The sequence below is a fragment of the Poecilia reticulata genome, chromosome 14 (genome assembly GCF_904066995.2).
Source record: "Poecilia reticulata chromosome 14, P_reticulata-male-v2, whole genome shotgun sequence".
Lineage (NCBI taxonomy): Eukaryota > Metazoa > Chordata > Actinopteri > Cyprinodontiformes > Poeciliidae > Poecilia > Poecilia reticulata.
Window position 1 is genome coordinate 28827729 of NC_088843.1, and position 26191 is coordinate 28853919.

The following is a 26191-nucleotide window of genomic DNA, read 5'->3' on the forward strand; positions in this document are numbered from 1 at the left end:
CGGTTTGTAATCTAAAACCAAATGAATAAATACTTTTATGATCCTTTTTGGGTATGATTTATTAATATGCAAAGTGTTAAGCATCGGTGTTTTACCTCTTCGGGGCCGGGAGAGAAGAACCCACCCATCCCTACCAGCTGACTGTTCAATGCAGCTGCAGCTCTTCATTCAGATGCTGAGAGGAGCAGCGGATCGCCAACGGAGGAGGGGACTTTTTGTCTTGCAAAGGGGGAGGGGAAAAACCAAGACAGCCCATTTTTAATCGCATTTCGCTCCCTTCCTCACTTTGATGCATGCTGAGGGATTTTCCAGCTGCCTGTAATCGTTAGTGTGGGGAAGCGCTGCCCTGGATGCAGACAGAGGATTGCGGCAATCCAAGACACACTGAATGATCGGATGTTAGCAGCACCAGCAGCATCTCATTGTGTGAAATGCGTCACCACGATCCGGTTTACACATTTCAGCCCTGCACTCCCAGACTGTTTTATGTGATGACTGCTTTGCCAGGTAAGAATTCTGCCTTTTATTGGATTTCTTTTATATTTAGCGTAATTATTTCAGACGTTATTCTCTGCATAAAGCACTTTCTCGTCCTAAAACGCTGCATGAATGAATAATCTTGCAGGCCTATTATTACAGTAGAGCTACTGTCCCGACTTTTCAATGTTGGCAATTAATTCAGCGCCTGTTTTTTTTTTCTTAACAGCGCCAGTAGCGCGCACAGTAATTGCGCACACAGATCCAATTATTGTACCCAGAAGCAGGTCAAATTTGGATTTGGTGGCAAGTTTTTTTCTTCCGGGTCACATATGTCTTCTTATCGGTGCAGGTAACCACATGTGCGGGCCGGTGTCACCGCGCTGAGCCTAGAGAGCCCGAAGCGTTTCAGGGGTCAGTGAGACAGAGTGCTCGGCAGCGGGTAAAAACCAGGCGGACCGAATGACGTCCAGAGTCGCCGAGGCCTCTGGGCTGCCGGCGCCTCCGCAGCGCTGCCTCGGCGGTCTCCAGCCCAACAACGGCACCTGCGCGGAGCAGCTCAGCGTCAGCCTCTTCCCGCCGCTTTCTTCCACCCTCGCGCTCCTCGTGCTGGTGGCGGTTCTCGTGGGGATCATCCTTGTTTCCCTGGCAACGTTCCTCTTCCACAAGAGGAAGCTCCGGAACAGGAAGATCCAGCGCGCGCAGGAGGAATACGAGCGCGACAGTCGAAGCCCCGCGCGCGCAGGCCCCGGCGCCGGGGAGCCCGCGAGGCCGTGCGTCATCGTGCGACCGGTGAGACGTGATGAGAAGCCCTCGAGCCGGAGCGTGGACAGCGAGGACAAACAGACACCTGACTGTTAACTCCGAGAAACTTCAGGGAACTAGACTGTGGAATAAACCGGAAAAGCAATAAGGCACAAAGAAATCCCACTTCTCCGCACATCGCTGCCGCTTGTAGACGATTTAGATACATTAATGTTAGAAAGCAGAACACAGAGCAGACTAATAGACCTAGATATAACCGCAAACTTTCATCATTTCAACATTTCATTAGTAAAGGGCCACACTACATCAACATTAGAAAAGCAGATGAGACTTCGGGTAAATATGGAGGCTCAACATTAACCTCAATAATATTGATCTGATCTGGAAGAAAACTAAGATGGGTGTTCTACAATCAGTGGCGCCTGAAAAGTTTTTATTGGGGTTGCAGAGGTGAGGAAAAAAATATACTATATATATATATATATATATATATATATATATATATATATATATATATATATATATATATATATATAATATTTGTAGTAATTTATTAGGTTTTACACTGATGTCTTGAGTGAAGAACATGACTGTATGTCTGTATAAATTGAACATGATTCTCTGGAGGGGCCAGTTGAGTAGCATGTTTCAACGAGGGGGCCATTGACCCCCCCTTTGGGGGTGCCACTGTCTCCAATTAAAGATTCCCTTGGGAAAAAGGATAAATGAATAGATAATGTGCCGAAGTGTGGATAGAAGCCTGAGAAGGAAAATGATGCAGCAGATTGACTTCTTCAACTAAGTTGGGCTGTTTTAATGAATTTGATAGAGGTGGACATTGGACATACAGCGGTTAGCACTCGAGATGTTTTGCATAGCTCTATGAGATTGTTTTGGTTGTAAACTGGTATTCTATTAATTTGTCAAAAAGGTTTCAGTTAAGACATGAGAACAGTTCATACTGAGGCATGAGAAAAATGAGTGAGATGAGAAGTTATCATAATGAAACATGACCAGAGGTGAGTAGCCAAAAATTTGACTCAAGTAAGAGTAACACTACTTTAATGTATTTTACATAGGTAAAAGTATAACGTAATTGTCCAAGAAATTACTCAAGTGAAAGTAAAAATGTTACTCTAGTACTGAGCAACTGATCAAAACATTAAGTGTTTGATATTTAAAATGCGCATCAGCTCAACCAAAATATGGAGTTATGTGAAAGTTTGGTATTTTAAAGTCAAAATAATTCGCATAAACAATTACAAAATACCAAAGTCAGGCAAAAGAAAGTTTTCCCAAATGATTTTTCTTTCAATATAAAACTTAAGAAACTAACAAAAACTGCATTTGTGTCTGGTGTTAGTTAAAACAAGCTTCATACTGTAAAGTTACTCACGTTTGGTAGAGTATCTGAAAATTTTACACAAGTGTTGTAACACTTCATAATAAAATTACTCAAATAAAAGTAAAAAGTGCAGCATAGTATAAATATTCCTATCAGTGTTTTGTTCCCAAAAAGTACTCAAGTAAAAACTGAGTAAATCTAATTAGTTACTTCCCAACTCTGGATGTGATGCAGAGAAGCGGGAAATGAGGGGGAAATAAGTGTTCATATTTAGATAAGAGGAGGATTACTGTGATGAAAACAGTTATAATGAGGCATGTGATAGACAATAAGTGTATGAGAGAAATGAGGGATAAGATAAGGTCAATAATGAAGCTGATGATGAGAATTAGTAGGTTGTAGAGCAGTTATAACAATACAGGAAGCAGAAAGGATGAGTTGGGTATGAAAAATACATAAGCAAGGCATATTGAGTCACGAGGAGGGTGAATGGGATAGATATGACATAGAGAAAGTCGAAAAACATAAAAACAGACATAAGAACATAAGAAGAGACTGACAGATGACAACAGGTCTTAACAAGGAATAAGATAAGTTAGAAATGAGGTCATAATGTGGACAAAAAAAATCATAATGAGAAAAGGGAGGTTGGATAGGAAAATAGTTAAAAGGATAAGAGGGGTGAGAAGGATGAAGGGGATGAACTGGTGGTGCTTGAATAAGAGAAAAGAACTGTAGGTGTTATGAAAACAGTAAGAGGAATGAGGAGGACGAGTAGAAAAAAAGGTATAAAGAGGGATAGAGAGGAAACAGTAAATTAGGCAGAAAAGTGAGATGCAAATAAAGATTAGTGGGATGAGAAGGATACGTGGGAGAAAATTGAGTTGTAACAAGTGATTAGGAGGACAAGCGGAATATGGTATTCTACTTGGATAAACTGGCTTAATATTAAAGGCTGAGGAAGAAGAGTGGAATGAGAAGAGTAAGTGGATTTGTTAGCATGAGGAAAACTGGTGAAAAGACCAGCCATCTTAAAAGGTTTGCCACGAAATTAAATGTGTTGCAGATGTGTGGTCCTGCTCCTGAATATAAGTTAATGCTTCATCTAGGAAGCTGACAAGTCTTTTTAAAACTGTAAGTATTTGCCTGCATATTTAATTTAACCCTGCCTCATTTAAACGTCAAAGATGTTCAAACTTTAAATCCTCACTGGGATTTGACACATGGATGTGTTAAGTTATTAAGACATGTTGGAACAACTCAGACCTTGGTGGCTCGCTGATCTTCCTTGACATGCCCTCTGACACACTACCAGTATGTAGTTAGACTATAATGGATGTTGTGGTGCTTAGGCAGTGCAAAACTGCATATATGCTATAGAAATGGCTTATTTGTTTATGTAGTATTTTTTCCTTCAATTAAGTGACTTAGCAAATTTACAAGTACTGTCCTCCAATGTCTTTTAGACATGTGTGGGTAGCTTTAGATAGCTTAACAGGATGCAAGACCTTTTGCTATAGTAATGCACACAAACTATTTTTTCCTTAAATTGTCAAGTAGGCTAGTAAGTTTTAGCGCTTATAGAGTATTAAGATTTTTGAGTATTTCTAATGTATTCTCTGACTGTATTGTACTGAGAAATCTTCCAGCAGAGGCTTTTGGTTGAAGCCAGTCTTTTTTGATCCTTCATATTGTATCATTGTGAGCCTGATAAAAATATTGTCATTTATTATATAAATTCATTGTAAATTGTATGCCACTATGCGAGCTGGAATGTTTTGCAGTAACATCTTTCTGGAGTTCGTATAATCTGCCTTATCTGAGAAAACTCTGTAATAACAAAACTTTATAAATAAATGCATAATTCTTTTACCCCTTTGTTTCAGTGTTCTGAAACAAAGAACAGCCAAGGTACATCTGCTACCACCATTTGATGTAAAAAGAAAATTTAAAAAACCCAGACCAGATCTAAAGTAAATCTACATTTGATAAGCTGCAAACTCGCTACTGTTGCAGACAGCCTGACTAAACAGCTATTAAAAGTTTCTTATAGTTCTGGTTTTACTCTATAGAGAGCAAGCCAACAAAAAGCCATGGTATCTTGCACAACGAACTCTTTCCAACTGCTGCTACTAGGTATTGCAGGTGATTATTAAATATTTGAATGAATATTTACATTATGTTATAAATTTTAGTTTATTCTTTGGAGATTCTCAAGATAGTCACATTCTTAGAATTTTACACAAGATCATGGGTGTCAAACAGATTTTTATTTCAGGTCACATCAATATTATGAAGGTCCTCAACAGCTGGTTGTGGCAAAAACTACAACTATCCATCAACTAAACTGTTAAAATAGTAATAAATAGTTGCCTTTGAACTATCATTAACAACTTATTTAAGTTACTCTAAAAGTTAGATGATGATGAACATCTTTTCACGTTGGTGTAATTTGGCATTAAAGAGAAAAAATGGCTTTGCCTTGATTGATAAAATAATATTGAAATACACTACTGCTTTAAGATTTTGTTTATGTCAGGGTCACATAAAGTTACAGCAGGCCAGGTGACTAAAGTTAGATGACAATGAATAACAATGTGGTGTATATATTTCTAACCCTAACCCTGTTGTTTTTAGGCATTGAGTAATATTCTCAAACAAGAAGAGCCTTTTGAGTCACATTTGGCAAGAACAAAAAGGTACTTCCAAATTTGGATGATGATTTTTGCATGAGTAATGGCACCATTTATTCACTGTAGCAGTAAATAGGGTTAACCTACATAATCCCCCCTCCACAAAACTTTGCACTTGGCACGATGCAGTCAGACAAGTAGTTCTCCTGGCAACCATCAAACCCAGACTCGTCCATCAGATTCCCAGATGGAGAAGCGTGCACAGCAAATTCAAAAGTGTTAGATTTCCAGTGTAAGTGCTATATGTTAAAAATACAGTGTTAATTCAACAACATGAGTGTTTGTTTCCCTAACACTCACTAAAGAGTTCCAAAGAGTTCAACAGAAAGCAATCCAGTCCAGTGGTGATTTCTAAATTAACACCAACTCTAACTCAGTCTGATGTTGATTTAGAAATCAGCATCAGACTGTACGTCCCACATTTATGACATGACATCAGTGAAGGGGTTACAGGTTGTGTGAGGGTTGCAGCAGAACCCTGGCCCAGATCTACAGGGAGCCCACATGGGAGGCAGAACATGCCTTCAGGGATTCAGTATTTCTGAACTGTAACCCCAGTAAATTATATAGTAGGGTGCCCCATTGTTGACTCATGGTTGCTAAAAACCTTACCAGACTGACTGATTTTAGTGACATAGTGGGTGTAAAATATTGAATAAAATGTTGTGCTACATGACTGACTTAATTTTCACTCTTATATTTAACTTTATGACACACAAAACTACAAATGAATCGTCCTTTTTGTCTCCAGGTGCATTCTGGGTAAAGCTAGTCACCAACGTCATCATCAAGTCACTTGGCAACAAATGGCAAACTAGCTAGAGCATTTCTACGGACTACGTTAACATGTTTTGAATTTGTGTTGTTTCATCATTAGTGACCAGTAGCCTGATGTTTCTGTTCTTCTCTTGGTTTGTTGTACTTCATGTCAGATGGATTTCAGAATGACTTAGTCGCTCTCTCTGGTGATGAAACCTGTTAGCTCCGCTGTTGTCTATGTTGTAAAGTAAAATTATCATGAGCTTTATTATTTGGGTCCGGTCATTAGCCCCGCCCCCTGGCCGGCCGTCTTGTTCCGCTACTGCGTCACATGTTTGCCTGAGGAGCTGAGGCAGCAGTATGACGTCTTGTGTGGAGCTTATTATAACAAGGTAAGTTCCATGTTAAAATGATCATGTTTTTGACTATTTTTTATGGAGGCATTATTTTTCCGTTGTTTACGCAAGAGTTTCATATACATAGTTCGCTTAATGTACATTTATTTGCTTTGATATCACGGTATATTCGACTGCTTATTATCTTAACCGAACATTGAAACTGCCAGGAAAATCTGGAGGCCATTTGAGTTAACATTATTTAGCTGTGGAGGTTGTTTTCTTTAAGTTTTTGGCTGTAGACTGCAAAACGGGGGAGTGGCTGTGCTGGACCGTTGGCTTGATCTATGCCTCAGGTGTCAAACTCCAGTCCTGGAGGACCACTGACCTGCAACAGTTAGATGTGCCGCTGCTGCACCACCTGAATAGAATAATTAGGTGATTAGCAGGACTCTGGAGAACGTATCTACACAATGAGAAGGCAATTAAGCCATTTGACTCTGGTATTTTGTACCTGTGGCATATCTAAAAACTGCCAAAATGTTTTTTCTTTATTAGTATGTCATGTTGGTGACTGAAGCCCGTTATGATGACTTCAACACATTTCTTCAGACAAGTTGCATGACTTTTTAATGCTGTCCAAAAATGTTTCTATAAGCTGTGTGAGGGACCAAACTCAAACGAGGACAAACATTTGTTCAAAGTAGAAAAAAGTTTCAATTTTAATTCTTCAAAAAATTGTTGACAAAACATTAAGATTTAAAGCAAGAATAAATCAAAGAATAAATAACAAATTTGGATCCAAATTAACTGAGGTCCCAAACAAAGAACAAAGGCTGCTTATATAGGGGTGGAGTGACTTAAATCTACCACATGAGGGAGGTCTGACCAAACAAACAACAAATAAATACAAAATTAACCAACACATTCTACAAAGAAATAAAGCAAACCAACTTTAACTTAGCACAAACAATAAGTGAATATTTTAAGTGACAAATTAAATCATAATTTTGGAGTCTCCTCCTTCAGTCTCAGTAATTTGTGGATGGTTTGCCCCAGGCTCCTCCACCAGCTGGTTTCTATAAGCAGCACCTAAAAAAAACACAAGTGTAAATAAACCATTCAGACAGACATTAACCAAAGTGTGCACCCATTAGAAAATATATGTCTAAATGAAATATCTTAAACTATACTAATAAAGAAATAAATACTAACACTATGTGATGGTGGTGGTAGGAGCATCCACCACACTGACTAATTTCTTTAGTAATTATTTCTGACTTTTTTATGCTTTATCTTGTAAACCGGGTGGGCAGAGTAATTTGAATGAATATGATGGTGACACACACAGAGGTGGGTCTGATTAGTTTTGCTCACACATCTTTTTAAAATATTTATTTATTGTCCTAATGTTTCTGCTTTATTTCCTGTTTTTCCTTCCAGGCTGGAAGTCTTCCTCCTGCATGTTGGTGAAACAAGAGCAGCACCAAAGACACTTCACCATCAGTGATCACAAGACCATCCATGGCCGTTTCCAATGAACTTTAAAAGCACACTTCACCTTCAGTGCAAAGTACCATGAATGTAGGACCTTTGTTGTATATTGTTGTCAGTGCTGCTTGATGTTTTGAAATAAAAGTAGGTTATATACTGCAAATTGTGCTGGTGCTATTGTGAATTCAAGTGGCATCTAATGTCTTAAAATAAATTTGGGCATTACTGATGGCCAGTAGTTTCTGGGGGGAAAAAAGTTTTTAATTGCTCTGGTGGCTTTTATTTGGTAGTAAATTGACCAAAAAAAAGTGGGTAATGAGAAAAGGGGAAGACTGGGAAGTGGGCTCATAACAGCCAAATTGAAAACTAGAGCCTCCTATGTGGGTTGTGCTTTAACCCCTGCACCACCTCAGCACACCAGTAGTGTGCTGAGGAATTTTTAATGATATTCTTCTGGCTACAGATGCTGGGGACCCTGTGATTTTAGTTCTCTTAGATTTGACTGCGGCCTTTGACACGGTGGATCATGATGTTTTAATTTCTCGTTTAGAGCATTATGTAGGTCTCAAAGTCACTGTCCTAGCGTGGCTTCGGGCTTACCTGGCCGATAGGTCTTTCTGTGTTAACCTAGATGATTTTAGATCATCCCCTGCTCCTTTATTGTGTGGGGTGCTGCAGGGCTCAATACTTGGACCTCTTTTGTTTTCTTTATATTTACTTCCTCTTGGGTTAATATTTAGGAAACACAATATTGCTTTTCATTGCTATGCGGATGACACACAGATCTATGTGCCCCTAAATCGCAAGGGAGTCATTTCTGTGCGGATTTTAATGAAGTGCATTGATGAAATTAAAACTTGGATGGCTCTGAACTTCTTGAATTTTAATGAAAGAAAGACGGAAGTGATTGTTTTTGGCCCTGGTACCACTGGTAGGTCTCCTCCAGTGGACGTGGGTCTGCTATCACAATATGTAAAGCCTTCTGTCACAAACCTGGGATTCGTAATGGATGAAAATTTTAAATTGGACAGGCAAATCAGTGCCGTAGTGAAATCGAGCTTCTTTCATTTGAGGCGACTTGCAAAGATTAAGAACATTTTATCAGCTGAGCACTTTCAAGTAGTGATCCATGCCTTTATCACAACTCGGTTGGATTATTGCAATTCCTTATACGTTGGTGTAAGCCAGTCCTCTCTGTCTCGTCTTCAGCTGGTCCAGAATGCTGCTGCACGGCTTTTAACTGGATCGCGGAAGAGAGAACATGTTACCCCTATTTTATCCTCTTGCACTGGTTACCTGTCCATTTTAGAGTTCATTTTAAAATTCTTTTATTTGTTTTTAAATCTTTAAATGGCCTGGCCCCCTCCTATCTTTCTGAGCTGCTACATGTACACTGCCCTTCCCGAGCTCTCAGATCAGCGAGTCAACTGTACCTGGAGGTGCCGAGGACTTTGAGGAAGCTCAGAGGGGACAGGGCGTTTGCTGTGGCAGCTCCTAAACTTTGGAACTCTTTGCCAATGTCGGTAAAACAGGCCACTTCTCTGGCAGCTTTTAAATCTGCTCTTAAGACTCACCTTTTTCGGCTGGCCTTTGATTCAGTTTGAGCTGCTGTTACTTTTAGTTACTTTTATTGCATTTTTTTTAGATTACTTATTGTGATATTTATTATGACTGCATATTTGGGTATGTTCTTGTATTGCATTGTGTGTCTTCATTTTAAGTGATTGTATTTTTGGTGTTAGTGTGCTTTTAATTTTTATTTCACTTGTTTTAATTCTGTGGCTGTACAGCACTTTGGTCAGTGGAACTGTTTTAAAGTGCTATATAAATAAACTTGGCTTGGCTTGGCTAGTATTTTAAAACTCAGATTTCTATGTTAATATATACTTTACACTTTTCTGTGTTAGATTATCCATCCATTTTCTTCCTCTTATCCTGGGTCGGGTCGCGGAGGCAGCAGCTTCAGAAGGGAGGCCCAGACTTCCCTCTCCCCAGCCACTTCTTCCAGCTCCTCCGAGGGAATCCCAAGGCGTTCCCAGGCCAGCCAAGAGACATAGTCCCTCCAGCGTGTCCTGGGTCTTCCCCGAGGCCTCCTCCCGGTGGGACGTGATCAGAACACCTCATCAGCGAGGCGTCCAGGAGGCATCCTTACCAGATGCCCGAGCCTCAACTGGCTCCTCTCGACATGGAGGAGCAGCAGCTCTACTCTGAGTCCCTCCCGGATGACCGAGCTTCTCACCCTATCTCTAAGGGAGAGTCCAGCCACCCTGCGGAGGAAACCCATTTCGGCCGCTTGTACCCGGGATCTCGTTCTTTCGGTCATGACCCAAAGCTCCTGACCATAGATGAGGGTGGGAACGTAGATCGACCGGTAAATCGAGAGCTTTGCTTTTTGACTCAGCTCTCTCTTCACGATGACGGACTGGTACAGCGCCCGTTTCACAGCAGATGCTGCCCCAATCCGCCTGTCGATCTCCCGCTCCCTTCTTCCCTCATTCGTGAACAAGATCCCCAGATACTTAAACTCCTCCACTTGAGGCAGGACGACCCCCCTGACCCGGAGAAGGCACTCTACCCTTTTCCGGCTCAAGACCATGGCCTCGGATGTGGAGGCACTGAGCCTCATCCCGGCCGCTTACACTCTGCCGCGAACCGCTCCAGTGAGAGCTGCAGATCACGATCTGATGAAGCCAACAGGACCACATCATCTGCATAAAGCAGAGATGCGATCCTAAGGCCACCAAGATGGATCCCCTCAACACCTCGGCTGCGCCTAGAAATTCTGTCCATGAAAGTAATGAACAAAATCAGTGACAAAGGGCAGCCTTGGTAGAGTCCAACTCTCACCGGAAACGAGCCCAACTTACTGGCAGCAATGCGGACCAGACTCTGACACCGGTCATACAGGGACATGACTTCCAATAGGCTCACCACCTGTTGGAGGGGCCAAAGGAGTCGGGTGCAATGTGTTACGGGCGGCAGCCGAGGGAGGGGACCCAGGCGGTCTGATCCTCGGCTGCAGAAGTTGGCTCTTGGGACGTGGAACGGCACCTCTCTCGTGGGGAAGGAACCGGAGCTAGTGTGCGAGGCTGAGAGGTTCCGGCTAGAAATAGTCGGCCTCTCCTCGACACATGGCTCTTTTTCTGGAACCAGTCTCCTTGAGAGGGACTGGACGTACTTCCACTCTGGAGTTACACAAGGTGAGAGGCACCGAGCAGGAGTGGGCATACTTGTTGCCCCCCATCTTGGTGCCTGTACGTTGGGGTTTACCCTGGTGAACGAGAGGGTAGCCTCCCTCCGCCTACAGGTGGGGGAACAGGTTCTGACTGTTGTCTGTGCTTACGGGCCGAACAGCAGTTCAGATTACCCACCCTTCTTGGAGTCCTTATAGGGGGTACTGGAGAGTGCCCCTCCTGGGGACTCCCTTCTTCTATTGGGGGACTTCAACGCTCACGTGGGCAATGACAGTGAGACCTGGAGGGGCGTGGTTGGGAGGATCGGCACCCCCGATCTGAACTTGAGTGGTGTTCTGTTGTAGGACTTCTGTGCTCGTCACGGATTGTCCATCACGAACACCATGTTCAAGCATAAGGGTGTCCATATGTGCATTTGGCACCAAGACACCCTAGGCCGCAGTTCGATGATCGATTTTGCCAGAGCTCTCCACTGACCACTACCTTGTGATGAGTTGGCTCCGGTGGTGGGGGAGGAAGCCGGTCAAACGTGTAGTGAGGGTCTGCCGGGAACGTCTGGCGGAGTCCCCTGTGAGACGGAGCTTTAACTCCCGTCTCCGGCAGAACTTCGAGCACGTTCCGGGGGAGGTGGGGGGCATTGAGTCTGAGTGAACCATGTTCCGTACCTCCATTGCCGAGGCAGCTTATCGGAGCTGCAGCTGCAAGGTTGTTGGTGCCTGTCGCGGCGGCAACCCTCGAACCCGTTGGTGGATACCTTCGGTGAGGGATGCTGTCAAGCTGAAGGAGGAGTCCTATCGGGCCTTTTTGACCTGTGGGACTCCAGAAGCAGCTGATAGGTACCGGCAGGCAAAGCGGCATGTGGCTCGGGTGGTTGCTGATGCAAAAACTCGGGCGTGGGAGGAGTTTGGAGAAGCCATGGAGACAGACTTCCGTACGGCTTCGAGGCGATTCTGGTCCACCATCCGGCATCTCAAGAGGGGGAAGCAGTGCAGCACCAACACTGTTTATAGTGGGGATGGTGCGCTACTGACCTCAACTCAGGACGTTGTGGGCTGGGGACTGGGGATTCTGGGTTGGGCTCTCCAATCTCTGGGGACGAGGTCGCCAAGGTGTTCAAAAAGCTCTTTGGTAGCAGGGCCCTGGGGGTGGATGAGATCCGCCCGGAGTTCCTTAAGGCTCTGGATGTTGTAAGGTTGTGTTGGCTCACACGACTCTGCAATATCGCATGGACATCGGGGGCAGTTTCCCTGGATTGGCAGACTGGGGTGGTGGTCCCCCTGTTTAAAAAGGGGAACTCTTAAGCCTCCCTGGTAAGGTCTATTTAGGGGTCCTGGAGAGGCGGGTCCGTCGGATAGTCGAACCTCGGATTCAGGAAGAGCAGTGTGGTGTATTAGATTAATACATTCATAATGTTAACTTTTGACTAAATACACTAGTGTTGGGTAAGTCAACACTGATGTGTGTTTAATTTCAACTACTGTGAGAGTTGATTCAACTGTATCACAAATAACACTTTCATAAGTGTAATTTCTTCGCCATCCAGAGTGGACTAATAAAGACACTTTCAAAGTGTTGAATTCAACTCTGTAGGAGTTGACTGAACACTTCCAAATTTGCTGTCTACACTTGGTGATGTATGACTTGGATTCAACTACTCAATCATGGAAATCCATTCCACGAAGCTCTCTGCACACTGTTCTTGAGCTAATCTGAAGACCACATGGAGGTCTGTAGTGATTGACTTCAAAAGTTGGCAACCTCTAAGCACTATGCAGTCCTTCAGCTGACCCTGCTCTGTCAGATTAAGTGGCCTACCACTTTGTGGCTGAGTTGATGTCATTCTCAAACACTTCCATTTTCTTATAATACAGTTGACGGTTGACTGTGGAATATTTAACAGCAAGGAAATTTCACGGCTGCATTTGTTGCACAGGTGGCGGTATATCACAGTTCCACGCTGGAATTCACTCAGCTCCTGAGAGCGAGCCATTCTTTCACAAATGTTTGTAAAAAACAGTATGCATGACTAAGTGCATAATTGTATACACCTGTGGCCATGGAAATGATTGGAACGCCTGATTCCGATAACTTGGATGGGTGAGCAAATACTTTTGGCAATGTAATGTATGTGTAACCCAGTGTTAAAAACACAAAATGAATAGATGTTGATTTAATATCTCATTCCACAACGAGATTAAAAAGTATTTAAGTTAAAAAAAAAGAATATGTTTGTAAATATGTTCATAAATATTGATAAAAAAAGTGCTAAAAACCTTTTAAACCTGTGAAATATACCTTTAATGAGCTTTTAGTGACATTTTAAACAACCAATAACTGGCACCGTCTGATTTCACATCAGCCAATCAGGTTGATTGTCCCGCCCCTTTAACTGCAGCACTGAGATTTAACTCAGATTGCGTCTAACTCCCGTGAGAGCTGACGGTTGTTCCGACGGTTGGTAAGACAATCTTAAATTAGTATCTCAGAATTCATAATTCAAAAGAGTGAATCTGTTTTTTTTAAATTAGATCTCCAAAAGCTTCTAACAGCTGACGTCCGGAAAAATCCCCGGTAGTTATATAGCATTGAAGCATCGGTGAGTGATCGCACGCGCTCAGCCGTTGGCCCAGTAAATTCACTAAAAATTGGCTAGAATACCTAATGACTGTTCAAATTTAATAAAAAATAAAAATTATAAATTTTATGTCATTATTATTGTGTATGTTGTATTTTTTCCATGTAAATTTACTTCTTTTTCTATTAGTACATGTTTTAATATTTTAACGTTGTTAATGTGATGCTGCTGTGATGTGTTCTTATTAGGAACTTTCTGTTCTCTAGGTCAGAGCTAATGCGGGTTTCTAATCCACATTTTGAATGTAGATTTAATGTTAAAGATGTACTTTGGCACTTTTAGTTTGAAATTTGAATTGTTACTTAAGCTTTATTGATATTAGCGTCCTGAATTTTAAGATGCTTTACTTTGACCATCTTCCAGGTCAGGTTTTTTTTTTTATGGTGCACTTTTGGAGCATTGTGCCCAGAGACCTCAAGATCACCCTTACAAGAACTTGGATGGCTGTTCAGCCTGGTTCAGCCCGAGGACCGAGTGAACCGGTAGATGGTGACCCGACTGGTCACCAGCTGTGAAACATTAAAAAAATATTTCACAAACACATTGGAAAGACTAAACAAACTTGGAAAGAACATTTGACAGACATCAAAAAGACAGGGTTATTTTATTTATTTATTTTTTAAAAGAGTGAAATTTTTGTTTATTTGTACAATGTGGATCCACAAATGTTTATATTAAATTCTACTTTTTTTATATACATTGTGTGCTCTTTGTTGGTCACACCTAGGCTCCCACAAATTTAGAATCTCCTGATCAGGCCCAACTTTCTTATACTTCTGTAGTGTTGGTATTAGTAAGGTAAATTAACTTAACTTGCCATCTACTATTAAAAGTATTGAAAGAAACCTTCCTTGTGGGTTACATATGCCATAGAGGCACATGCATTGTCACATGGCATGTTTGCAAATGAGTGTAACTAGATCTTAATTACATTAACAAACTCTCCTGGTGCATAATATTGATCTCCTCAATGATACTTGCACTGCGATTCATGTGCAAGGATTTTTGAAGCACATGTGCATATGTAAACTATATGCACTAAAAGCTATGTGTACTGAATAGAGAATCAGGGCTAACTGCATAAAACGAGCAAAGTCACCTGAGCAGACTCCATCAATTCTTCCATGTACTTTATTGGCACAAAGGTTGAACATCCTCTTCCTAAACTCAATGTCTCTAATGAAGCCACATCATGTCCTGGGGAGGGTCAAAGGATTCAACATCCCACCGTGCACAAGTCTGCAGCTGTCAGTATAGTTGGCCAAGCTCCAGGACATCGTGTTCCTAATTGTCCCCAACAAAAAAAGGACTTGAGAATATGAAACAAACTTTGGCAAGACACCAGTGAGCCCTGGAAGATGCTCTGAAAGCCTGCTCTTATCTCATTGGCATGAGTGCAACAAAATGAAACTGTTTTTCTCCCCCTTCAGGCAGACTGGAAGGATCTCAGTGAAAGATGACTAATGCATTTATATTTAAGCATATGCTTTCTTCAGAGCGATTTACACATTAAAGTTGTTTGTCCAACGAAGAAAATCCTGATTAACACAAACAGACATTAGCATTGTTAAATGTCTAGGCACAGTATGTGACATAGGGCTGAAACAATTAATCAGATTAATCATAACAAATCAGTTATTAAAATAATCGTCAACTGAGTAATTGATTTAGTAGTTGATTAATTGTTAACTGGTGCATAAAGACTCAAAAAGGCAACATGCTTACAAAAAACTGTACATACATTTTGCATTTCAAATAAAATGTTTGTAATTATATTCTAAGCAGAATTTCTCATCCCTATTTACATCATTATCTAATTCAAATTCTGCAAGAAAGCAGAAATCCATTAGGCATCTTCTTCTATCCAATTATTAATAATTTATTTCAAAAATCAATACCATAATAACCTTACAATGTATTGATGTTAAGTCAAGCAGAATGAGCTAGAAGTGTTTTTGGCTGCAGATTCATCCTTTGCTCATTCATTCATGAACAAGCGTTTACTAAATGAATGCTATTACTGCCTTTTTAGGCAATAGCAGTGGTGGAGAAAGTACTCAAAAAATGTACTTAAGTAAAAGTACAAATACACAGACAAAAATGTATTCAAGTAAAAGTAAAACTACCACATTAACATTTGTACTTAAGCAAAAGTAAAAAAGTATTGACTTTTAAAAATACTTAAGTATTAAGTACTTGCTGAATGGATTACCTAATCGCTAATATCATTAAGTGAACCGATCGTATTTAATTTTAATACATTAGAAATGTGCCATTTTAATGAACAATGCCACAGATAAAGTATGTTTTTGTTGTGTTTACTCTGTAACATAGTTTAGACTTAGATATTTGATTCTATGCATCATAATTTCAGGGATGGAAACATCTTGTCTCCTGTCCTAACAGCATGAACTTCACTTTTTTTGCCACTAGTGGCTTTTATTTTGAAAGAAATCCATCAGAAAGGGGATGGAAAGAAGGTGGGTGGGGGAGGACAGGCAACCAAAGAGTAGTCAAGATCACCTACCCGAGACCAAGGGAAGACCAGCACCCTGCGCTACGTGACACAAAAAAATTAAGTTTTACCTATCAAAATTGTTTCTCAAATTGATCTGAAAGATCCACATTCCCATAAAACACCTAGATATTAAATACTTAGAGCTGAAATAAATTTAACCAGTAAAGATCCGTCCAGAAGAATCGTATCGTTCCTGAATGTCATATCAATGCTGACTTTGGTCACAACGTTGTTGTCATGAGGCGGTGGTTTACGGTGAGTGAGATGACGCTTAGGCCCAGGTTATGATGAAAAAAAGATGAATTTAATGACAAAGATCTCAAAACAAGGAACAACAGGGAAACAGCACGAGGAAAACTGGCAGCACGGAGACAGATGATATCAATAGACAAGGACCCGACAAAGAACACAGACAACAGGTGAGACTAAATACACACGGGGCAATCACGGGAACGAGACACACCTGGGAGACAATCAACGGGGAAAGACGCAGAGACAGGACTAACAGGGAACAGGATCACACAGAAACTCAAAAATAAACACATAGAAACACGGATCATGACAGTACCCCCTCCTCAAGGGGCGACTACCAGGCGCCCAACAAGAAAAGTCCAAAAAAAAAAAAAAAAACAACCCAACAGGGTGGGCGGAGGGGCGACGGTAGGAGGGCCAGAGTCCAGAAAACAAAAACCAGATCCAAAACGAAACTCTAACACCGCAAAACCCTCCGGGGGCCGACCACGGCACAGGAGGTAGACCTCTCGTGGGAGGTCCGGCGGGCGGCGACGCAGGAGGCGGAGCTTGAGCCGCGGTGGGCGGCGACGCCGGAGGCGGAGCTTGAGCCGCGGTGGGCGGCGACGCAGGAGGCGGAGCTTGAGCCGCGGTGGGCCGGTCGGAGCGCCGGCTGCTGCAGGTGCTGGAGACTGGGGCTCGGGCGGAGCAGAGGCCGGGGAACCGGCAGGACGGCCGGCTGGAGTCTCGGGAGGTGCACCGGGGAGCTGCGCACCGGCAGCGGACTCGGGGAGCTCGGGCGGAGCGCCGGCTGCTGCGCGAGCTGGGAGCTCGGGCGGAGCGCCGGCTGCTGCAGGCGCTGGAGACTCTGGAGGGACACTAGGGGACTCTGGAGGGACACTAGGGGACTCTGGAGGGACACTAGGGGACTCTGGAGGGACACTAGGGGACTCTGGAGGGACACTAGGGGACTCGGGGAGCTGCACGCCGGCAGCGGGCGCGGGAAGCTCGGGGGGCTGCGCGCCGGCAGCGGGAAGCTCGGGGGGCTGCGCGCCGGCAGCGGGAAGCTCGGGGGGCTGCGCGCCGGCAGCGGGAAGCTCGGGGGGCTGCGCGCCGGCAGCGGGAAGCTCGGGGGGCTGCGCGCCGGCAGCGGGAAGCTCGGGTGGCTGCGCGCCGGCAGCGGGAAGCTCGGGGGGCTGCGCTCCGGCAGCGGGAAACTCCGGCGGCTGCGCGCCGGCAGCGGGAAACTCCGGGGGAGGCTCGGGCGCCGCGACAGCGGCGGACTCGGGAGGCTCGGGGGCCGCGACAGCGGCAACGGCAGGAGACGGACATGCAGAGGTGGTTGGATTGGCGGGGCGGAAGCGTGGAGTATCCGGTTTAGGAGGCAGAGGGTCGCCAGCCATGATGGCCATAGCTGTCTGGCGTTCCCACTCTGCCTCCAAGAGAAGCTCCTCCAACCCCAGAACCGGCAGCCGCGGAGCCCAGTACTCCAACTGGAGTACCAGTCTAGTGGCGAAACCAAGCCGACGCAGGGCGGAGTACGGCTTAGCCAGGGCCTCCATATAGCCCCTAATGGAGTCCTCGAGGTAAGCCCATTCCACCTCCGTCGGGTTCATCCTGTTTGCGTTTCTCACCCTTTAGTGGTCGGGTCCTTCTGTCATGAGGCGGTGGTTTACGGTGAGTGAGATGACGCTTAGGCCCAGGTTATGATGAAAAAAAGATGAATTTAATGACAAAGATCTCAAAACAAGGAACAACAGGGAAACAGCACGAGGAAAACTGGCAGCACGGAGACAGATGACATCAATAGACAAGGACCCGACAAAGAACACAGACAACAGGTGAGACTAAATACACACGGGGCAATCACGGGAACGAGACACACCTGGGAGACAATCAACGGGGAAAGACGCAGAGACAGGACTAACAGGGAACAGGATCACACAGAAACTCAAAAATAAACACATAGAAACACGGATCATGACAGTTGTCCCATATTTGCGACACCTCAGTCAAAACCTCCACACAATAATTCAGTGCATGAGTGAAAACTTTTTCTCATCAGATGCAACATGTGTCTCTATACAGCTAGCTTAGCTAGCATCACGTCCACAGATCTTACCTTTCTTTAAGCTTTCCTTCCAAGTGACGCTAAAAGTTGGACGAAGTTCCACCGTCTGTGAAAGCGAAGCGCTGCTGATTTTACATGTCGCCATATCAATTTATGCAGCTATTATATTACTGACGGTTAGACAGACATCTTCCTTCACCTCAGAGGAAACCACTGCGCATGTCTGAAGCTCCGCGTGCGAGTAAAGGTGGAGGCGATGGGTGACAACAGACACTAAGTCACGTTATTGTTTGGATTTTACGGCGCCACCTTAAATCCCTGAACTTCACATTTTAACAGAAAAAAAGAACAATGCGACTTGGATGTAACGAGTAACGAGACACTTTGTAGAAATGTAGTGAAGTAGAAAGTACAGATACTTACTGTAAAATGTAGTGGAGTAAAAGTAGAAAGTATTCATTATTAAATCTACTTAAGTAAAGTACAGATACACGAAAATTTTACTTAAGTACAAACATGTTAATTCTCTTATTTAAAAATGGATTTATTTGCATGTTTTAATGCCTTTCTAATATTGTATAGATAAAAAAGCCTTAAGTGGTGAATGTAAAATTCTTAAGTTTTACATTCCGACGCAATTAGCAAATACACCCTGGTCTATTTGAGATACAGTCACAAATGTCTATTTAAAATGTCTAATATATACACATTTAAAGAGCCTCATGGAAAACATGTTCTTAAGGTGAAATAAAAACCTGATTGAAAATTGATTTATTCACTAAGGAAGTGTATATCACGGAGGAGAAAAGTTAGAGCGCTGTCAAGCAGGGGTCCCCAAACTTTTTCCTGTGAGGGCCACATCACTTTTTCCTTCTCTGCTGGGGGCCGGAGTCAGTTTGTAACAGAAAAAGTGTGACGATTGCAGGAGTGCCTAAATGTAAAAATATATTGTTTTCCAGAAAGTACAATCATTCAATAACATTCTCTGGGTTCTTCACAGAACAAGTCAGGAAATAAATAATAACACTATTAATGAAATAAATAATAACCAAACAACCCTCTCTGGGTTCTTCACAGAAAAAATCCAGGAAGGATTATAGTCCCAACTATGAGCCGCACCGGACTATAAACCACAACCCCAAAGTTGTTTTTTTTAAAAACCAGTAAACATATGTAACTGGGTCTATATTAATAGTTTTATATTTCCACAAAATGTGTTCTTTAATGTATTTGTCTGCTTCTACTTGACTGTTGCTGTGTTCCTCTGTGTCTACTATAAGGGGTTTGGTCCTCCAACTCCGCCTTATTTTCTTCTTCTTTTGTTCAGGGTCCTCCAGGACTATTATAAATATTAAGTTATTAATTTCCTCTCCCTTTTTGTTATTCGTTCCACTGGGGAGAGGCAAGTTTTATAATCTATTGTAATCCTTTCATTTATATTGTTCAAATGTTTATTTTTCCTTCTGTATTAATGATAAGTGTTTGGATATTTTCATTTGAGTTGCTATTACACCTTTATATCATTTGATGCATGCTAACTATTATTTTGTATAGATCGGGTTGGAGAACTGGAGCACATGCTGGGTGCTAATGCTAATATCTCCCGATTGACAGATTAAATAAACGGAGACCACCTCCAAACCCAGACTTGATGTCTTGTGGTTTGTCTGATAACCACACAACACACACAACGCAGAAATCCACCGGTCACACATACACATCTATATGGAAGCCCATTTCCGCCACTCTGTTAAAAAAATAAAATAAATTATCTCAAAATTATGAGATACTATCTCATTATAATGAGATAATTATTATTTATGGCGGAAACGGGCTTCCATACATCTAAGCCTCAGATATCTCTGCCGCTCCAGGTTTTCCACAACGATGCAGCAGCAGCGGAGGGGGGCTGACACCCAAAATTTGAGTCATAACAGTTCAATTAATATCACATTTATTATGGTTGAAAAAGAAAAAGTTGCCAAGATTTAACAGAACTGATTACGGTAGTTTCCGAACTGTAACAGTAAAAGTGCTGATCCTTCGTGTTGCTACTAGCACGTGCTAAATCAGTGGTCCCAACCTGTTTATTACCACGGACCGTCAAGACTTAGGAATTTTGTTGCGGGCCGGTGTTCTGTCAGATAGCCATGCGTTGTCAGATTGTCACACGCGTATGACAATCTGATGGGTATATCTGTCGGATCATCATACGTTGTCAGATCGCGATACACGTAAGACAAACTGACAGCTATTTCTGTCACACAATTGTACGCTATGATCACCATATTTTATATTTAATCATTATTAAGCCAGTGTTAGATCGTCATACAGCTGCTAATGTAATAACACTTTGTTATTAGCTACTGTATGACTTCCTGATTTATCAGTTAACCTGTCTGATTGTCATACACTTTGTTGTTAGCGACTGTATGACTTCTTGATTAATACCAATGACATCAGTTGTATAATGCAATATATTTAATATAGAACATTTTACTTCTGTATTTTTAATAATCCACACTGTCACTGGTGGGGTAAAACTGTTTAATTGATGTTACACTTTGAACATGTCACCCATATCTGTGGCACATTCTTTGTGTGTCCACCTTGAGCAGTAGTCACACTGTATCTGTGAAGTGGACAGAAAAAGAAAACAGTTATGAGTTAGCAAGTGTAATGTGTTTGAAGTGTTAAATTGTACAGTTTAATTGTTTACCATGTCAATGATGTTCTCTGTTGCATTATAATGAAGCATGTTGCATGCCACACAGAACTCTTCCACCTTGTCTGGGAACAAATAAAGGCATTTTGAGTGTACTTTGCCAAAAATAGTCAAGTACTATCTCTTTATATTCTAGAAATACAAAACTAAGCTAAACAAAATAAAGTTTGTAGTGAAAGCTTCTTCATATCCATCCTTTTTAATTCTGATTTAATACAAAAAAAACCTTCTAATCTACATGTTTATGAATGTGCATCCAACAATGCAATTCTTGAAATACTGCAGAAAACGCAACAGCGAGTTTAAATGCAATTTACAGATCCCAATTTTTATTGACAACACTGGTGGACACCATGTCCTTCCTGGCAACGCATGGTGGACACAGGGACTTCAAGTGACTCAAGAACATCTCCTGTCTTTTATTAATTGAGGCAAAAGTCACACAGATAGTGACTGTTGGCTACATAACCCAGGGGCTGTACTCGGGTATGTGATCTGTTAACCAGAAAAGCCTTCATGTTCCAAAAGCAACCTCAATTTGCAAAATCTTAATATATGTAAATGTAAAGCACATATAAAAACAAACTTAACATGAATGCTTTTCATATACATTAATAAAGATAAAGATTTGTTTCGAAAGTGAAACACTGGTTTTGCCCCAGTTTCAGTGGGTAAAGAAATGCGTTTTCATACCAATACGGTTTCTGCCTGTACAGCCTGGTAGCGTGAAAAAAAAAAGATAAGGAAAGTTAAAAAAATAAACAAATAATTCAAATTCAACATTTAAGAATTGTAAGTAATCCTAATAAGTAAACCTATGTGTCGAAGTCCTATCTGGAAAGCCATCACTGTATCCAAGCTAGCAGACGTGTTATCCAACCCAAAAATATCAATGAACTGGGGAACGTGAATTTAAACGGGGCTTGTTTTGTAGTTTACTGCAGCTGCAGATTTATTTACTTACTTACTTTTTATTGGGTCTTGTTTTTTCTTCTCGCGTATGACGAGCTGACGGCTCCTCTCGATATCGCAGACCTCTTGCAGAATGCGCATGCGCACTTACTACATGTATGCTATTCTGACATGTATGGCTATCTGACAGAACACCGGGAGAGGGGGAGGGGGGGCGAACAGTCAGATAAAGCTTCTGCATGTTGGTGTTCCCACTAAATACTGAATAATATGCCCTATTTGGGTTGTCTTGGCCTTTTTATCGCAGCCTGTGGGGTTTTCCCTGACTGGGAACGAGAATACAACCTGCTGAATGTGACAGGTAGCCAATCAGAAAGCGCGGTGACGTCAGAACAGAGGGGAATCCTAAACAGCTGACATATCGCGCAACTGAGAGTCAGGTAGATATCGGAGATGATATGTGGAAATGTTTATTATTAAATCTAAAGGTCATTATTGTTTATTCAGTTAAAAATGTTAACTATGAAAAAACATTCACCTCCAAATCATAGTGCAGCAAATAGAGCGGCTGCTCCCGTCGTCTTTTATCCACCGCCTTTTCTTTTTGTTACGTCTTTTATCTCTTAAAATGATTCCACAAACTATCACTATTGTTTCTACATCGTCATCCGTGTTTGGTTATTCTAAATTCCCGTATCCTATGTTGGGGGTTTTACTGGATTATCCTCTGGAATCGGGATGTTCGTGACTGGAATCGGTTCATGCCGTGTGGCTGAACACGAACCTATCGAACCTGTTGGACTTTTATCAGCTCTGTGGTCACAGAGGTTTGGATAATCGGCCGACAATTCTTAAATTTTGCCGTCTAAACCAGACTTAAGACTCACAAGCTCTACTCCTCTCCTCTTGACCACTGCCCAAACGCTCTGACTCTGGTCGCTATGGTAACGTTTATCAGCGATTCTTGAGAATAGGGACAAAACAGGTCCTATGGATAAAGCACAAAATTTAAATAAAATATACACAAAATATGATTTTTTCAAATATCTGACTAAACTAACCTGGGTCATGTGAGCACAACAATGAATATTTTCCTGGTGTTTGCTGAATATTTTTTTATTTTAAACATTGTAGTCGGTGGATGATGCCTGTAAAATCCCTTGTCCAGGAGCAGAACTCAATACATTATAATATTTTAAAACAATTAAAGAAATACTAAAATTATATATTATGACAATTAAGTATAAGTAGTCATATAATTATAAAAGTATCAATAAATTGAGTTAAAAATAATTTTTATATATTTTCCAACTCCATTGAAATTTGTCCCTAGTTTTTGTCAACACCATCAGAAATGAAAAGAATGTAAAAAAAAAAAATCAGGCATTATTGGGGGGCACCAGAACTTCTGAGGACCCCATGACTACTTCCCTTCTCTTTCTTTGCTAAGAGGGCTAGTTAGCTCTGGTTAGCTTATGTTATTCTTTAGTTTTTTCATTCTTTTTATTCCTAAATTGCTCGCGTAACCGGGGTAAAAAAAACTGCCCTTAGTCCCGCCTTGCTGCTCCATTGGTTAGAGTGACAGTCAGTGCGTTACCACTTGTCAATTGAAAGGTGATTTCAATTGACAAGTGTTTGCTAAACTGGAATCAGCTGAATCAGGCATATTAAAGCAGAGAAATATCTAAAACATGCAGAGCAGTGTACCTCAAGGACCAGTGTAGGGAAACACTGTTTTAGACCAAGCAGCATGAAGGAAAACTTGACTAACTCCTGTTAGCTACTGTACTAGCCTTCCTTGTGCCTGCAAGGAAAGCATACTACCGTCACCTCCTGGACATGAAATAATCACGTTTATGCAAGATAACTGTCCCAGATTGCACACGATGGTAAATCAACGTTGAATTATGGTCAAAATGGTTGGTTTTTGGCTGAAGTCGAAAACTGATGGTGGATCAACTATCAAACAACCATCCAATTCTAACCATTGAAACTGTCAATGAATCAATGTTGTTTTGTGGTTGAAATCTAATGAATGAAATGCCAATGTCTGATCAACGTCTGATCAATGTATGCTGTTTTGCCGCACACCTTCCCCTCATCAGAGCTCTGGGTGAGAGCATTTTATTACTGAGCGGGGCACTAGCGGAACAAGTCAGCGTCGGGCCAGGGGGCGGGGCCAATTACCGGGCCCCTAACGAATCACCGAGCCCCTTACGTGCATCAGGTGCTGGAAACTGTTAAGCGGGGGTGGGGGCGGGGGGCTGCCGCATTTGTCTTTTGATTTTTACCCAGAAAACATTTCGGCTAAACCGTAAGTGAAACGGCCATTGGGGCTGACTAGTATATATACCATAGGGCAGTGTTTTTCAACAGTAAGTGATCGTCAGGTGTGCCGTGGAAATGATTCAATTTCACTACGGTACCGTATTTTCCGGACTAAAAGCTGCTACTTTTTTCCTTAACTTTGAACCATGCTGATTGTAGCCCGCTGGGGCTTTTCTGTGGATTTTTCTTCAACCACCAGGGGGCTCTCTAGCAGGAAGTGAATCATTAGAAGTCAAAATTGAGGAAGAGCTTCGTCTTTCTTCAGTTTCTGCCAGGAAATCAGCTGTTTTTCTCCAAACATGCACAGGTTTCACACCAGGTGGGTAAAATATACAGATATTGACATTTTGTACATGCAACTCTTCATATTGTAACAGTGAATATGAAGTGAAATGTTTCCCAAATATTATTGCTTCTTTCAGAATAAGAATTATTTTCTGTATTCCGGCTATAAGATGCTTGTGGATTAGTTTGTAAAACAGTTTGAAGTTTTCTACAACTTCTTTAAATTTAACACCACAGTGTTGTGGCTGTTCAGGTGTATTTTTGAAGTGGACATGTTAAGTGCAATTTGAAATAAGAAATGTAAAATGTGATAATACATTTTTGTGTTTATTTGATTCCTATTCAAGAGACTTTGATAAGAATGACTGTATATGTAATATAGGCGGCTACAGAGTATCTTTATTTCCATTTTTAGTTGGTGGTGTGCCTCGGGATTTTTTCAATTAAAATAGTGTACCTTGACTCAAAAATGGTTGAAAACACTGCCATAGGGGAAGGTAATTTTAACATTAAATACACCTTTCTCAACAGGCGGGGCGCGCTTTCTCCGTCTATAATCAGACATTTAAGCAACCTGAAACCATTCCTCCCTCCCTGGCACCCCCAGACCCGGGTCCCCGCCCGGCTCGGGGGGCAGCCGAGCCGGGCTGTGTCCTGTGGGGCCATCACACTCTCAATAACACTGTAGAGGATAGTGAGTGATGATTCCCTTCTGTACATTTTTTTACTTAATAAAAATTCTTACTGACTGTTTGTGTGCGATATATATTGACACAAAAACATCTACAACATACCATAAGGCAGGGGTGTCAAACTCCAGTCCTGAAGGGCCGCTGTCCTGCAGTTTTTAGATGTGCCACAGGTACAAAACACCTGAATCGAATGGCTTAATTACCTCCTCAGTTCTCCAGAGCCTTGCTAATGACCTAATTATTCTATTCAGGTGTGGTGCAGCAGAGGCACTTCTAAAAGTTGCAGGACACCGGCCCTTGAGGACTGGAGTTTGACACCCCTGCCATAAGGAGTGTAGCGGTCCACCCCTACCGTTTATATGACTGGGATGGCCCAAACACACAGCCATTTTGCTGTTGGCTTGTTTGCAAAAGATGTTAATTCAACGTTGAATTATCATCACAAAGGTTGAATTTATGGTTAAGGTCGACGACAGAAGCTGGATCAACCATCAAACAACCATCCAATTCTAGCCAATTAACTAACGTTGAAAATGTGTCATTGAATCAATGTTGATTTACTGTCAATATCCATTGATTGAAATGCAAACATCAAATTCAGTGCTTTTCAGCACTAGTCCTCCAGGCACACTGCCCTGCACGTTTTAGGCATTTCCCTAATTCAGCACACATGATTTTAATTGACGTCTGATTAACATGGTTTTGCTGAACTGAAAACATGCAGGTCAGGTT

The 26191-nt window shown here is 42.0% G+C and overlaps 2 protein-coding genes and 1 long non-coding RNA gene across 3 annotated transcripts; 1 reads left to right on the plus strand and 2 right to left on the minus strand.

Moving 5' to 3' along the window:
* Nucleotides 1-225: 225 nt before the first annotated feature.
* LOC103476376 (uncharacterized protein C11orf87) lies at nt 226-8548 on the plus strand. The gene is made up of 3 exons (XM_081615502.1): nt 226-507; nt 830-1692; nt 7818-8548. The coding sequence occupies exon 2, from the start codon at nt 940-942 to the stop codon at nt 1336-1338; it is 399 nt and encodes a 132-aa protein (XP_081471628.1). The 5' UTR covers nt 226-507; nt 830-939; the 3' UTR covers nt 1339-1692; nt 7818-8548.
* Nucleotides 8549-14836: 6288 nt separating this feature from the next.
* Nucleotides 14837-19280, minus strand: LOC145554832 (uncharacterized). The gene has a single exon (XM_081615501.1). The coding sequence runs from the start codon at nt 18060-18062 to the stop codon at nt 16791-16793; it is 1272 nt and encodes a 423-aa protein (XP_081471627.1). The 5' UTR covers nt 18063-19280; the 3' UTR covers nt 14837-16790.
* A 1767-nt stretch (nt 19281-21047) lies between these two features.
* Nucleotides 21048-22815, minus strand: LOC145554833 (uncharacterized). Its single transcript, XR_014090843.1, has 3 exons — nt 22211-22815; nt 21237-21307; nt 21048-21149 (listed from the first exon to the last, which is right to left on the minus strand). It is a non-coding gene; the product is annotated as an uncharacterized LOC145554833 (long non-coding RNA).
* Between the last annotated feature and the right edge of the window lie 3376 nt (nt 22816-26191).

Excerpts from the sequence above, each read along its gene's own strand:
- LOC145554832 (XM_081615501.1), bottom strand. The coding sequence starts at position 18,062 with ATGAACCCGACGGAGGTGGAATGGGCTTACCTCGAGGACTCCATTAGG.
- LOC103476376 (XM_081615502.1), top strand. The coding sequence starts at position 940 with ATGACGTCCAGAGTCGCCGAGGCCTCTGGGCTGCCGGCGCCTCCGCAG.